Genomic DNA, 15,276 nt, shown 5'->3' with positions numbered 1-15,276 from the left:
ATTTGGGGGGGGGGGGTACAATTTTTGAATGGTAGAAATGGCATGGCAACAGTCAACTAATAAATCCTTAGCCCACCTGCAGGAGTCTCCTTCCTGCAATTTCGACATCGCTGCCACCTGAACTGCGGAACATGAAAAGGTGGAAGAAAGGACATTGTCTCTGTAGGCTCATAGTCACCATCTAAATCAAATGGCCAGCATTTTTTCCAATCTTTTTCACGCATTTGAGATGCATATCCACTGAACAAAAGGCAATTGACGAGGAAAAGGAGTTGTACATCAGATGTTGAGAACATGTTTTGAGGAAATTAATTCATCGCGTAATATACAGAAGACACTGGATTTACAGGATATTGAACATTCACTTCATCGAAAGATCTTTTCTTAACCTAACCTCTTAGTTCTGAAATAATTACTGTCTGAAATTCATGTTGGAAGAACATGTTAAACTAGCTAGGTGAGCTCAAATGCTAATTTCATCTTACAAATTTGTTTCGCTTGGATAGCAATATAGAAAGCAGCTATGTGATAAGTGGCACTAAACCCACCAAAAAGTAAAGAGAACTTGAATTTTAGTTGCTATGCATTCTCAAAAAAGCTTGCAACTGAAATTTCCAAATTTGACAAAACAGTTGAAAGAAAGTAGAAATGTTTACAATTCTGTTAGACAGTTAGGAACCACAAATCTCCACAAAGGTATGATATTGTGCACTTTGAGCATAAGCTCTCATGGCTTTGCTTTGGGCTTCCCCAAAAGGCCTCATACCAACGGAGATGTATTCTTTGCTTATAAACCCATGATCATTCCCTAAATTAGCCATTGTGGAACTCCCTCCCAACAATCTTCAACATGGACAATAACACTAGCTAGCATGAAAACCAAGCCGTGAAAATGAATCATTTGTGGGTATAACTGCACTAGGAGACATAATCATGAATATCTCGACGACACGTGCACGAACCAAGCACTAGTTAACCCAGTCACAGTTTTCAAACAAAGCCATATAACTTATTGAAAAAGGAACACAAAAAACTTTTCAACTTGGTAATGTAAAGGTCATATACCGTATGGAGAAATGATCAGAGTTTCCAGCATCGGGTTTATCAATACAACTGGAAAGATCTATAAATAAAGAGTCAATCTCAATGAACGGGACTGAAGTCCTCAAAATGATACTAGAATCATTCTTCTGATGATGCTCCTCGTCCATTACAAGACTTTTGGTAAGCTACTGTAGAAAGACCAATTTGTGAACATATACCAAGCAGCAGAGCTAATTAGTAATCAAATGGTGGAAGTAACATAAACCGATAAGCATCAAATGTTGCATATATATATATATATATATTAAAAAAAAAAAAAGATCTAATGTTTTTACAGACAATAAGCGGTCAGTAAGAAGGAACATATAGGCCTTGCTGAAGTGTATAAATGGTTATCATATGAACTTATTGCTCACATAAAATAATAACTTCTAACAAAGGAGGATGCATAATTTCAGAGAAACGACCCGTGAAGCAAACATTTATCCAAGACACTTGAAATTACACATAAAATAATGATCACCTGCAACTTATTAGTACATGAAATTCAATGGAAATGAACCATAAACCCTAATTACTTTAAATAATTAGGGTTTATAAACCTATTTCAGATATTACAAACGATAAACTTCAGACATAATCAGCTCCGCCCATATATAATTCAAAGAAAAGCAATATTCAGTACTATAGTACGAAAAGCGTAGTCTAGGGTTTAGCGAGATCAATTACCTGAACATAGCGGAGGTACACTAGACGACAAAAAACGAAATGGATTTTATCAAGCCAGCTAAAATACTCACCGTCTGAGAAAATTCTAACAGCAGTGGATTGGGCGATGGATGCGAATTGGTCCGATGAAAAATATTTAGGGTTTTTATTCAGCTCAGAAATTCGAGACAGACAAAAGTTGACAGAGTAACACATTAAGTAACTGAAAGTAGCACATGAAATTCCGTCAACTAAGCCAAATCACTTTCCAAAAATCAGCCGGAGAAGAAAAAACCAGAACCAAATATTAGGAGGTAAATAGAGAGAAAAAAAAAAGAGCTAAAATATGACGAAGAAAAGAGCTGAAAAGAGATGAAAAACAGCTGAAATGATAAAAAGGAAACAAATCGAAGATCCACACAGAAGAAGAAGGAAAATTAAATGGAGTCGAAAACGCACCTTAGCTCAGCCAACTGACAATCGGAACGACGACGGATGAACTAGACGGCGATTCTTCACGGCCTGTCGACGAAACTGCAGCGGTAGAGAGAGCATTTATATAGGAAGTCGCAGATCAAAGCTGTAAGATGAGATTCGAAGATGATGGAGCAGAATTTGAGTGCGAAGCTCCGAAAACCCTAGAGAGAGAAAGGGAAATTTCGATAGTTGAGAGAGAGAGAGAGAGGAGAGAGATCTATAGGTAGTGGAGTGATATTTTTTCCTCCTTTTTTTTTTTTTTTGGGTATTAAAAATCATCCATGGCCATGCCATCCACATTCCACATGTACATAACATCCGCGACCTATTTATTTAGAGAGAGTGGTGGTAATAAAAAAAAAGCGTGGGAGCTCGTGGAATTAATTATGGCTCGACACGTGGCACCTTCTTATCTCAAGGCCATACCACCATTTGGGCGTCAAATGCCATGGAAACCCTAGCAAGTTTTTTTTTTTTTCCAAAAAAAAAAAAAAAAATCTCACCACGCGCAGCTTACCACTCGCGTTTTCTTGACGAATCGGGATAAGCCCATTTGTGCCCTGTCGTGTCATGAAAATCAAAAGATGCCTTCCCACTTAAACGCCTTGTAATTGGTGCGTACCTCACACGCGCGACTTGCCTTATAAGCTCGACTTTGGACTTCTACCTCCTCATTGGAAACCCTAAAATTTCTAAACCAGGTAAGTGTGAGTTAATTATTTTATTTTTTATAAAATAAATTTAATTTTTGAAAAATTGAAAAAAAGAATACCAATTTAAGTATTTTAACGATTAATTTATTGAATTTTAGGTAAGATAATACACATTATAATGTAAAAATGGGAAGAAAGGGCAAAAAGGTAAAATGTGGTGATAGCATGAATTACCATGATATGCATGATATGCATTTGCATGGGGCCGGTGAATGAGTTGGAGATCCTGTATACTATTAAATGGCAGCTGCTGCGCTTGCACCCATGTATGCCAAAGCCAGCTCAAACCGGACTCCCACGCCACAATTAGACCCACCACTGTTTGCTTCCAAAATAACGCCTCGCTTTATCTTCTACTTCCTACTTTTCCTCGTCCACTTCTAATAAATGTTGTCCATTTTATGTAAAATCAATGCAAGTGGAGTAAGATTCGAATTACCTTGTTGATCAAATATTTCAAGACAAGAACATTGTTTGAGATTCGAATCACTCCACAAGCAAGATCGATCATATCTAGCTTGAATGATTCTTGTTGATCAAATATCTCAAGAAAATAACACTTCAAACAAGATTGATCATGTCGAGCTTGAATGATTCTAGATGCAACCTAAACTATTAGAGTTGCAAAAAAAACTTAGCTATTGGCTAAAGAGAAGCACACATGCTTCTTTTACTCTATTTTTCAAGTCTGCTTACAAATACATCGTAGCTTCAAAAATGAAACTATTAAAGGCATTCCAAGAGTGGTAACATTCATACTCTATGGTCATAATTAGCCATTATGTAGATGTAACCTAAAGTAAATAAAAAGTCTTAAAATACAATAATTATAAATTACTCTAAATGGTAACCCACCCAAAATTTATAACAATCAAACTTCATTATTCTTCAATCTTGCATGAATTGAAACATCTTTTGATAATTTTGACCACCTTTTCTTTACATCTTCATTGAAGTATATTGTATGACTGATGTCTATCAGTTCATATCATTTTGACTCGCTAGAAGTGATATTAAAACCACACATCAAATAATATGTTGGCACTGGGTCCTCCAAGAAATAGATTGTGAAATCTTTTACAAGTGTGCGAAAACCTCTCTCTAACAAACACATTTTAAAGTGACGAGAGCGAGAGACGTATGTAATATAATTTTTCCCAATGTCCCATCGGGGTTACCAATAATGCTGTAATGGGCGGCGGGATACGCCGGCGTTGAAGAAATTGCAACGTGTCTGGAGCTATTTGATCACATCAGGGTGACAATTGAAGGCCAGGTTTGCCAGGTATCATGCATGCACCAAATCGGGGTGGGTTATATAATGCCGTTTGGGAGAGAAAGTTAGGTTGTCTTGCATCACCGATAAGTAAACTTTAGAAGTTTCAATATTCTATAAATTAAATGTACTTTATTCATTTATTTATTTTATAATTTGTTAATTATGAATTAGTTTTCTAATACTCTAATACCAATTAATCGATATTATCACCGATAACTAAGCCCTATGGTTAAATTACTTCGATCATAAAATTCGAGATTTATATTTATTTCGTTCTTCAACTTTTAATATTGTCTAATAGATTGTTGAATTTAAAAAATATTATGATATATTCAAAAATTAATAAATAAATTAATCTACTAAATATAAATTTATTTTTTATTTCTATTAAAATTTAAATTTTGTAGGGAATAAATTCGTAATTTTTTTAAAATAGTGAATAAGTAGATGACCCATTATATGCAAAATAAAATTTTCATAAATATAATAAACATGAGAACCTTACATTTATTATATAAAAATTAATTATTCTATGATTTTTAATTAAATATGAGATTTTGTTTGGTTTATTTTATTTTATTTCAAATTATTACTTTTTCAGAATAATTTTGATCCGCTAAAATAAGTCTTTTTTTAGATAAAAGACATCTCCACCTTTTTTTTTTTAACCAGAAAGAAGTGATAAATAAATAAAAAAATATAGCGACGATTTATTTGCTAAATTATTTATTTATTTATTTTTCATATATTTAGGGGGAAAGGGAAAAGATAAGTTGGGGAATCAGAGATCCCCACGTCTCGATGGCGCCAAACCGCCGATACTTGTCCGACCCTATGCGCGCCAAAATGGCACCCCAAATCGCCGCTTGATGAACAAAACCTAAAGCCCACTCACATCAGACGGTCCATGGATTCTGATCTCCGATTCACTCATTTCCCACGATCACATCGATTTTCAATTTCACCTGTTCGATCGTTTTCAAATCGTGCCGTCATGGAAAGAGAGAGGGAGATCGGTGGAGTTTGTTCAATCCCCACTAATCGCAGGACGGGAAGTTCAATTTCAAATGCACCGACAGTGAGCGCGTTGAAGATGAAGCGCTTTTCGCAATCTGCGTCGACTTCGCTTCGCCATGTGAGTTCTTGAATCCGGAGGTACGAGCTCTACTCTTACTTCCTCGAGTTTATCTTGTCCGTACAGATTGCCATTGTTTTGGTACAACCAGCTCTCAGAGCGCTTTGGTCGTTTATCTTCACCGAAAGTACTTGTTAGGTTACTAAATCTTTGTTTCTCTTAGGGCTGCTGGAATCTCTATTGTTGTTTTGAACATTAATTCTTTGATATTTGGCTTTCTGGTAGTAATTCGTCGGATTAATTAGTTTAGCAAACTGAGACGAATTCCAATTTTGCCTCATACTTGGTGAACAAATAGATTGTATAACGACGAATTAGGGTAGTTTTATTTCTAACAGAGCGGTCGGCAGTCACCATCGCGTTCTTCTGCGCTCGAGGACGGATTCTCAAACAAAATATCACATCGATATCGCGGAATCAATTGCGATCTCATTTGCTGGCGCAAGAACGACATTGACATTTTTGGCCACACAACGAGTGAGGCCTTCAATTGCTTTTATTCGGTTGTCGGTTGTAGCGCAGTCGCAGGAGCAGTCATAAAGTTGCTGCCCTTTCATCAATACCCCACCCTTAGCATAAGGATGCTGCCAGCCACTGCGTGGGGGATGGTTTTTTCTTCTGGTATTTTCCTTTTCATTACGATCTCTTTTAGTAGTTTATCGCGCTAATTAGTAAAGTTTATTGTCGGTATGAAGAGATTGAACTGTGAATTAGCATATTCTTGGTCCTTAACTCTAAAATGTGTCTCCAGTTTTAAGTGCCTAATACATCGAATTTTTTTTGTTCGAAGACTACGATTACATGAGTGTGAGACCACATGTTCATTGATACGAAGCCTATTGGGTGGAACAAATAGCAAAGTCGTAAGACTTTGTGCTCATAGTAGATAAAATATCGCATCATTGTTGCGATGGCAAAAACTTAACGGATCTATTAGTGAAAAAATTGAATGGCGAGTAAGATTAAATTTAAAACATTCAATTTAAATACGATTGGTGAATGAATATGTAATATGTCGAATAAATGTTACCACGACTTTTTGAGTAGAATTAACATTATGTTTATAAGTATTGAGTGCTTATTCAATTTAATTTATTTCTATGCACAGCTGGTTCGGGTTTGTATCTGTGGTATATATTATATATGGTCGATGAGATGCAGGCAAATGGCGGACGCGGTAAATTTTTCTTCTCTTTCCCAGTTACTATAATTTAACAATAAAAATTGATGGGAAAAAATATAGGCATACATGGTCAAAATAATGGTAAAGTACGTTTTTGACATTTTTCCTACGGTAAATTGTGATTACTAATTTGTTTACTTTTATAGCATTGGGTTTTTTTTTTTTAAACAAGCAGGGGCCAGACAAATGATCATAAAATGTTGTGAAAATTTAAATTTTACCCAACTAGACATTTTAATGGAGATTGTTAACTATGGGGTTTTAGGGGGTTAAAAATAAGGACTGAGGGTAAAATTTGGAAGAAGAGGGTCTGTATGGATAACGAAAGGAAACATAGAAATTTTGAATTCGCTCGTAAGCCTCACATAACATTATCCAATTCACTTTAACCCTTTTCCCCCAACAAAAACTAAAAAGATAAAAGAAAGAAACGAAGAGAATATAGCTTTAAAGGCCCATAGTTTTTGGACACGTCATCTTCTAGAGAGTACCGTTGGTTTCTTACTGGTCCAAGGAAGGTTTGTCCTTTTTTTCTTAAATAATAATATTGTCCCTCAAAAGTTCATGATATCAGAACTCAGAAGCTGTGCCCTTTGAGTAAAACTATTGTACCGTAAAATGTCTTCGAAGTGTAATGCTTTTGATGTGGCCATGTGGGGCACAAGTAGCCTAGGACTCTCAGGAGGACTACCCCATTTGTACCTTATTTAGAACAGCGTTGATTATAGTCATCAAAGACCCTAATTCAAACTCCTAAAACCGACATTTTTTAAATTAAAAAAAAAGAAAAACCCTAGAACTGCATAGGCTTGAACTGTGTCTAGAGATGCTACTACATCATTTTCTTTACGTAGAGAAAAGAGAATGACTTGAACAAGATACCCCTTACCTCGACAGCCTCTAAGGAACCAAGTGAGTCTACCAATACCTTGTGCTTTCTTCTTTGATCATATTGTGAGGATTCGTTTGGAATATGACTGAACGTCTCGCATTGACACGATAGGTGAAAGATTATAGTATATAACTGAGGTTAACTATGTGTACTAGTATTTAATTTTTTTTTATGAATATTCTACTAGATGTGTGGATGGTCCACCATCTTCAACAAAGTTATGAGTATTATAATCGTACAGAACCTTTACCATGGCTCGATCCACAAATAAAGAAGAGGGGAACCCTTAGAACCTGGCAAAGTCATTATCGATGATTCTTGAGCAATTCCCAACCAACACATGCGATTCACTCCCGTAAAGATTCTAACACACAATAGACATGACTCCTTACCTTAGGAGCAGGATAAGTGAGACAGCCCCGACCAGTGCCGGTGAAGAACGCAAGCAAAGCAGGAGCTCGGGCATTGTTATATTCCATTAAGAGAAAGGAGGTAGACTAGTAAGAAGGCCGGGGGAGTGAACCGAAAAGCTCAGCTTTGTGGAACGGACCAATCTTTCGTACCGCCCCTTACTCTCTCTCTATAAAAAAAAAAAGCTTGCGGTACCGCCCCTTTCTCTCTCTGAAAAAAAAAAAAAAAAAAAGCTTGCGGGAAGAACGAAGAGCCAAGTCCATAACCAAACCATACTGCTTCGCACTTCATCGAAGCTTTAGATTTATTTTTATCAGGTTTAACTTTGATGAAATTGCGTACAGTGAAACTGCAGTTTTTTCTGGAACACGTTTAAGTTACAGATCTTTATTTGACTTGGACATTGGAGTTTTATGGGTTGGGAATGTATTTGCTAGGGAACTGCTTCCTTCCCAAAAATGTTGCAGACAATGAAGCTGGTAGACATGCATGATGAGCTCGTACAACCCAAGAACGCAATATGCATTTGTACCAAAGATTGTCAGCATGCAGTTCTGTGAATCACAATATTCGAGGTGTACGGTAATGGGTCCTAATATACGATTTTATTTCTTTAATAAGTGATTTCTGCTCTACTTTTGCACGGATTTCTGTTGATATTTGGCAGTTGCTTTTACTCGTGGACAATATCCAGATACCAGGGTCTATCAAGACCGTGGTGGCATGCATGTTCCATTCAAAAGGCAGCTAATGCAGCCAATTTACTGGGGTGGTTGGGTCCTGTCGACCCTTATAAAACCAAACAATATCCTTTTTAATAACCCCAACATCAACATCATCGAAAGGTATTATTAGTTACTTTATGCTCCAAAGTGAGACGCACTTCCATTATTTAATCAGCTTCTCACATCCACACACTTTATGCATATATTTACTAAAACAAGAACGATTTAGCTCACTTTAATGTCCTCTTCAATCTCTATGCATCTTTTTAAGGGTTCCAATTCTTGTATTGAACTACTTCCTTTCTTTTACTATAATCGGGAAATTCAGTCTACATTAATCTGTAACCTCCTGAGCAGTTTCACCTACAACTAATCTTGTGTACTGCACTTGTTACAGGCAGTGTTTTTATATCTGCTGTGGAAAATTCAGACTAGTCTACTAGTCGATGCTAGATTTTGAGCCTATTGGAGGCGATTTTCTCAAGAAGCTCAGTCCAGAGAAGTATTTTATTAGAAACTTTCATGGACTCTATTCATTACTTGCCATAAAGACATTTAAAAAAGATGGGAGACTCGTGATAAAATAATGTCATTGAAACGTATTAAATGTTGAATCCAAAAGTTTATCTTACCCTCTAGTAGATGAGTTTTAAAATCGTGAGAGTGACTGTGATACGTAACTGGCTAAAGTGGACAATATCAGTTAGTAGTGGGCTTGAACGGTTACAAATAGTATCAGAGTCAGACAATGGACGGTGTGCTAGCGAGGACATTGGGCCTCCAAGAGGGTGAATTGTGAAATCTTATATCGGTTGAAGAGTAGAATGAACAATTCATTTTTAAGGATGTGGAGAAATCTCTTCCTAGTAGACGCATTTTAAAATCGTGAAGCTGACAATGATACATAATGGGTAAGTCGTGAGCTTGATAGCGCTACATAACGGGTAAAAGCGTTTTAAAACTGTGAAGTTGACGGTAATACATAATGGGTAAATTATGAGCTTGACAGCAAGCGTCTCAAAACTATCGACAGTGACGGTGCACCTAATTCCTCTACTATGCAATTAAATGAAGTTGCTTACAAATAAATTATATTATAATCATACGTGGTTGTAAATAAAATTGTGTTCTATGATTGTGAGATAGAAATAAGTGAAAGAAAAAAATAAAAGAAGATATTTTTTAATTAATAGAAAAATTACGTGTCTGCCACTGCAAGTTCCCTTGATTGCATGCGCATCACTAGATGCGAAAATAGGATCAGTTGGTGGTCGTGGAGACGCAAGGGAGAATTGTATCAAAGTTTCGACATCAATATTGTATTTATACGCAGCCAAGCCGGTCCTTATCGGCGTTTGGCGAGTGCCTGCAGACTGCAAAATTACGCAAACCATATTATAACGATAAGGAAAAAGAAAAGGCGGCAACTCTGCGTCAGCCGTTCAGTCTGTCGGAAAAACGATGTGGGCCAACGACGCAGTACAATAATAATGGCAATTCTCATACCTGACGCCCTACTCCGCCCTTCCCTAACACGCCTCTGCCTTGCAGCAACTTCGCCATGGAACCGCCAAAGTTCCAATGAGATTAAATCCTTGTACAGGGTCGCAGCCTTGGGAAACTGTCAAATGGGTGAAGCTGTCGTTGACGCTGACAAGTTTCGGGCTGAATTCCTTCGAGTTTTGCGTAGTAGACGATCTCCAGAAGGTACGAAATTGAATTCGATTGTTATTTCTCTATTCTCTGTTTTAGTTTACCTTGAATGTTTTGATGTCTGTTCTGGGTAGCTCAGAAGTTTGTGAATTTTGGCTCTGAAATTCTTGCTTGGTTCGAATGCTCGCCGTCTATTTGCTGCCATGTTTCTTGCTTTCCACATCTTTCGATGAATGTTTTGCCTTTTTGTATGAATTAGCAAATTGTGTTTCTTTCTTCTTCTGTTATGGACCTTCAGAATGGTATGATATTGTCTACTCTTATGACTCGTACCAATGGAATAGTATACTACTTACCTATCATCTTTCTCTTAATTAGCGAACATGAGATTCCAACCATTCTCCCATCGAACAAAGTATACAATGAGTTTTCCCTTAAATAGTCATATCTATTTGTATAGCACTATCTCTTCTTTGGAACACATTGTTAGTGCTAGTGTAATAGAGTTCTACCACGAATCTTTACTATGACTACACCTTCGAGACCCACAACTTCTTTGTTCGACCTTTGGGGATTCTGTTGACATGTCTAAGTTAAGATAAGGGCATGAATCTGATACCACTACTAGGAACAACGAACCTCCCCAACAGTATGGTATTGTCCATTTGAGAATAGGCTCTCATGGCTTCTTCTAGTTTTCCCACAAAACCTCTTACCAATAAAGACAATGTCCCTTATATACTACCCATGATCTTCCCCTTATTTAGCTAGTATGGGTCGGCAGCCGAAGAAGACAATTCTTGTAAGAAAGTTGAGGGTCATAGAGCTCTCAGTACTACCTTCAGTTTACTTTTCCTACAACAGAGATTATGACTCTATGATGTCTAATTGAACTTCGCAGTCCCGCTTAATGTGAAGCGCACAATGCCTATTCAGGAGACCAACCCGCCGGCCTTCAGTAAGGTTGATGCAGTATTTTATTTTCGTTCTTTAGTCTTCGTTTAAATAGTAGCCTGCCCATGTTGATTTATTTGCCTGTTTAAAGGCTATGGCTTCTTGTCCAAAGGCAACTTTTAGCAATTTGAAGGACTTGCTTCATGAGGAAAATCTTCACCTGACTACCGAGGCAAGCATGCTCTCGTACTTTTCGCGTTAACTATACGCAGGACGTGATGTAACGGAATGTAATGGAATAATGTAGTTGTTTGCTAATCATTTATAGGAAGGAGAGCAAGGGAAGTTGCCTATATTGATTATAAGCATGAAGGATAGCAGACAGCAAAAAAGACCTGCAATTGTTTTTCTGCACAGTACAAATAAGTGTAAAGAGTGGTTGAGACCATTGCTTGAGGTATCTGTTTCTTTTGCTATTGCCTTTTGTTGATATCATAAGTTGTTAGAAGTAGATAATGCAATGTATTCTTGCTTCTTTCAGGCTTATGCATCAAGGGGTTATGTAGCTATTGCCATTGATTCTCGTTACCATGGTGAAAGGGCCAAGAACAAAACCACTTACTATGATGTATGCTGATTGTTGTTTATGTCCCTTCGTTTTAGCCAATTGAGTTGTTTTTTGTGAGATCCCATGTCGGTTGGAGAGGGGAATGAAATGTTTCTTATAAGAGTGTGGAAACCTCTTCTTAGTAGACGCGTTTTGAAACGTTGAGGGGAAGCCCAATTAGGGTAATATCAGCTAGCAGTGAGTTTAGGCTGTTACAAATGGTATTAGAGACAGGCACTAGGTAGTGTGTCAGTGAGGACATTGGCCCCTAAGGGGGTGGATTGTGAGATCTCACATTGGTTGTAGAGGGGAACGAAACGTTTCTTATAAGGGTGTGGAAACCTCTCCTTGGGCTGATACAAATGGTATCAGAGCTAGGCACCAGGTAGTGTGTTAGCGAGGACGTTGGCCCTCAAGGGGGGTGGATTGTGAGATCCCACATCGGTTGGAGAGGGGAACGAAACATTACTTATAAGAGTGTGGAAGCCTCTTCCTAGTAGACACGTTTTAAAACCTTGAGGGGAAACCCAAATAGGATAATATCTGATATCGGTGAGCTTGGGCTGATATAAATGGTATCAGAGCCAGACACCAGGTAGTGTGTCAGCGAGGATGCTAGGCCCCCAAGGGGGTGGACTGTGAGATCCCACATCGGTTGGAGAGGGGAAGGAAACATTACTTCTAAGGGTGTGGAAACCTCTCCCTAATAGACTTGTTTTAAAACCTTGAGAGAAAACTCAAAGAGGACAATATCTACTAGCGGTGGGCTTAAACTGTTACATTTTTATCTATGAGTTTTCCAAAACTCAAAAATTTGCTCGCTACTTGACTGACTAGCTTATCACTCGTCGCCCACTAGTGAAACTGTGAACACAAGGGCTTAAATTCTTAGAATCTGAGGCAATGAATTGGCATATCTTCTTATTGAATCTGGCTGCCAACGAAGTGATATTGTCAATCAACCAATGATATGTTAATATGACTTTCTAGCTCTTCTTAGTCTCTGCAGAAGAGTACCCTTTTCTTTTGCAGAGCTAAATCCTAACCTGATGTCATAATCTAGTGCAGGCTCTTATATCTTCATGGAAAAGAGGCGATACCATGCCGTTCATATTTGACACGGTAGCGTCTCGTTTCATTTGGAAACTGAATTGTTGGGACTATGAATGAACAATTAGCTGCAAATGTAACCAACGGATTAGGATATCAAATGGAATAATTTCAGATAGACTATATCACTTGCAGGTATGGGACTTGATAAAACTGGCGGATTATCTGACGAAAAGGGAGGACATTGACCCATGTAGAATAGGAATTACTGGCGAATCACTTGGAGGTCAGTCAAAAGTAAAATAAGGACCAAATTAGAACATGTTTTTTCTTTGTTATATATAGCTTGCATTTCACATTTTCATTGCAGGAATGCATGCATGGTTTGCTGCTGCTGCTGATACTCGTTACTCCGTGGTTGTCCCCATAATTGGCGTGCAGGTAGTTCGCCCAAATGATGACACTCTGGATCTTGTGTTAGTCCAGCTGATATTTTTTGATATGATTGCAGTGTTTTCGATGGGCCATAGATAACGATAAGTGGCAGGCACGAGTCGAGAGTATAAAACCTGTTTTCGAGGGTAAGGTGAATGAATGGTAATTGGTTTAGGACAGAGCAGGGTGACTGATAGAAGCAAGATCATTATTGTGAGTTCCCACATCGGTTTGAGAGGGAACGAAACATTCTTTATAAGAGCGTGGAAACCTCTCCTTAATAGACGCGTTTTAAAAATCTTGAGGGAAAGCCTGAAAGGGAAAGCTCAAAGAGGACAATATCTGCTAGCGGTGGGCTTAGGCTCTGTAACCTCTTGCTTGAGCGTTTTTTAAGTTGTTGAAAAAACGAATCACTTTATAAATACACATGATTGGTCTTTGTATCTTGTCTGCAGAAGCCCGAATCGAATTAGGCATGAACGAGATCGACAAAGAGGTGGTGAAGAAGGTTTGTTGTTTCAAGTTCCTGGTTTAGTAATTTGAAGTTGAATTAGTATGATTATTTCCTACTATTTTGTTCAGGTCTGGAACAGGATTGCTCCTGGTTTAGTTTCCCAATTCGGCTCGATTTATTCGGTTCCAGCTATCGCACCACGTCCTTTGTTGTTATTAAATGGTAGCGTTCATATCCTCAGTATACTATATGATGTTCGAAATCACGGATCTCCACAATGATATGATATTGTCCACTTTGAGCATAAGCTCTCGTGGCTTTGTTTTGGGCCCCAAAAGGCCTCGTACCAATGGAGATAGTATTCCTCATTTATAAGCCCATGATCTTCCACTAAATTAACCAATGTGGGACTCACTCTCAATAATCTTCCACGTATGATTATAATCACAAACGATTGGAATATGCAGTATGAACAAAAGAACCAATGCTTGATTTTTAAGGTTCCTGTTAGTCCCGACAGCATGTCACATGTCATGAAACAGGAGGCTGTCTCCTTAAAGATACTGAAACTCACCTGTAAAATAGGTGGATCTCTTAATTGTCTAGAGATTAACGGCCCGAATTTTAAATCTAAATTTGAATTGCATCTTTGTGGTCCGTTCGAGTATTGTTAACGTGTAGTTTGGATTTGAAAAACAACAGGTGCAGATGACCCTCGATGTCCGATTGCTGGTTTGGATGCTCCCGTGTCGAGAACCCAGATAGCTTATCAGAAGTTCGGTTGTCCAGAAAATTTTAAGGTATGTATATCTAGTATGAATTGAGGAGATATTGTTCTCTTTGAGATTTCCCTTTCGGGCTTCCCATCAAAGTTTTTAAAATACGTCTGTTCGGGAGAGATTTGTTCCCCTCTCCAACCGATGTGGGATCTCACAATCTACCCCACTTCGAGGCCCAGCGTCCTCTCTCGCACACCGCCCAGTATCTGGCTCTGATATCATTTGTAACAGCCCAAGTCCACCTCTAGTAGATATTGTCCTATTTGGGCTTGCCCTTTCAGGCTTCCCCTAAATATTTTTAAAACGCATTTGCTAGGAGACAAGTTTCCATACTTATAAAGAATGCTTTGTTTCTTTCTCCAACCGATGTTGGATCTCACATGTGAAGCAAAATAGAAACATAGTTATCGCATCGTTCCATAGTGTTGTCGTGTCTACAATCTCTCCCATTTTTTGTTTCGATATAGGTGATTGATCATATTCTTATTTTGTATGTGCAGTTCATTGCACAGCCTGGGATTGGCCACGAAATGACACCAGAGATGGTAAAAGAAGCTAGCCAATGGTTTGATAGGTTCTTAGGCCACAGAATCAAAGATCAGCTGTTGGATTAATAGCTCATTTCGGGTTGATAAAAGTTTGAAAATGTTTGCTTAATCCACGACACCTAAATGGTGTGTGACGTCAAAGGTCTCTATTTATAATCAACTAAATTATCTGATTATCATATATGAAAATAGAAATAATTAGAAAAACCAATAAATAAAAAGATACTACAGATATCTGTTATGATTCAAACTGTTCTCGTTGACTCAGTAGACACCATCAAAAGAAATA

General features: G+C 37.9%; 2 protein-coding genes and 1 long non-coding RNA gene across 9 annotated transcripts in view; 2 read left to right on the top strand and 1 right to left on the bottom strand.

Annotated features, from left to right (window-relative positions):
* The window catches only part of LOC111443595 (protein EMBRYONIC FLOWER 1-like), a 9,814-nt gene extending 5,737 nt beyond the window's left edge, over positions 1–4,077 (bottom strand). For all 3 annotated transcript variants that reach the window (XM_023081486.1, XM_023081484.1, XM_023081485.1), the window contains exons 1-4: positions 4,068–4,077; positions 2,212–2,446; positions 1,066–1,232; positions 77–240 (exon numbers count right to left, since the gene is read on the bottom strand). In XM_023081486.1, the coding sequence (XP_022937254.1) occupies positions 77–240; positions 1,066–1,211 (310 nt within the window). In that variant the 5' untranslated portion in view covers positions 1,212–1,232; positions 2,212–2,446; positions 4,068–4,077. The remainder of the gene's footprint in view (positions 1–76; positions 241–1,065; positions 1,233–2,211; positions 2,447–4,067) is intronic.
* Positions 4,078–5,009: 932 nt separating this feature from the next.
* Positions 5,010–8,023, top strand: LOC111442682. Of its 4 annotated transcripts, none has more exons than XR_002710346.1 (3): positions 5,010–5,376; positions 5,695–5,977; positions 6,465–8,023. It is a non-coding gene; the product is annotated as an uncharacterized LOC111442682 (long non-coding RNA). The 4 variants fall into 4 exon arrangements; XR_002710345.1 differs by having other exon boundaries at positions 5,675–5,977; XR_002710348.1 differs by having other exon boundaries at positions 5,010–5,977; positions 6,465–6,533; positions 7,673–8,023.
* Positions 8,024–9,883: 1,860 nt separating this feature from the next.
* Positions 9,884–15,237, top strand: LOC111443135 (putative esterase YitV). Of its 2 annotated transcripts, none has more exons than XM_023080800.1 (13): positions 9,884–10,274; positions 11,122–11,183; positions 11,287–11,346; positions 11,443–11,571; positions 11,656–11,742; positions 12,790–12,843; positions 12,967–13,057; positions 13,142–13,212; positions 13,283–13,352; positions 13,662–13,714; positions 13,789–13,882; positions 14,363–14,460; positions 14,940–15,237. In XM_023080800.1, the coding sequence occupies exons 1-13, from the start codon at positions 10,058–10,060 to the stop codon at positions 15,051–15,053; spliced, it is 1,200 nt and encodes a 399-aa protein (XP_022936568.1). In that variant the 5' UTR covers positions 9,884–10,057; the 3' UTR covers positions 15,054–15,237. The 2 variants fall into 2 exon arrangements, with proteins under 2 accessions (XP_022936568.1, XP_022936567.1); XM_023080799.1 differs by having other exon boundaries at positions 9,885–10,274; positions 11,266–11,346.
* The last annotated feature ends 39 nt before the right edge of the window (positions 15,238–15,276 follow it).

This window comes from Cucurbita moschata, unplaced genomic scaffold (genome assembly GCF_002738365.1).
Source record: "Cucurbita moschata cultivar Rifu unplaced genomic scaffold, Cmos_1.0 Cmo_Scf00005, whole genome shotgun sequence".
Lineage (NCBI taxonomy): Eukaryota > Viridiplantae > Streptophyta > Magnoliopsida > Cucurbitales > Cucurbitaceae > Cucurbita > Cucurbita moschata.
This window is presented reverse-complemented; position numbering and strand designations above follow the sequence as displayed.

Excerpts from the sequence above, each read along its gene's own strand:
- LOC111443135 (XM_023080799.1), top strand. The coding sequence starts at position 10,058 with ATGGCAATTCTCATACCTGACGCCCTACTCCGCCCTTCCCTAACACGC. Across the intron at positions 11,184-11,265 it reads ACCCGCCGGCCTTCAGTAAG|GCTATGGCTTCTTGTCCAAA; the intron begins GTTGATGCAGTA and ends GCCTGTTTAAAG. Across the intron at positions 14,461-14,939 it reads GTTGTCCAGAAAATTTTAAG|TTCATTGCACAGCCTGGGAT; the intron begins GTATGTATATCT and ends TTGTATGTGCAG.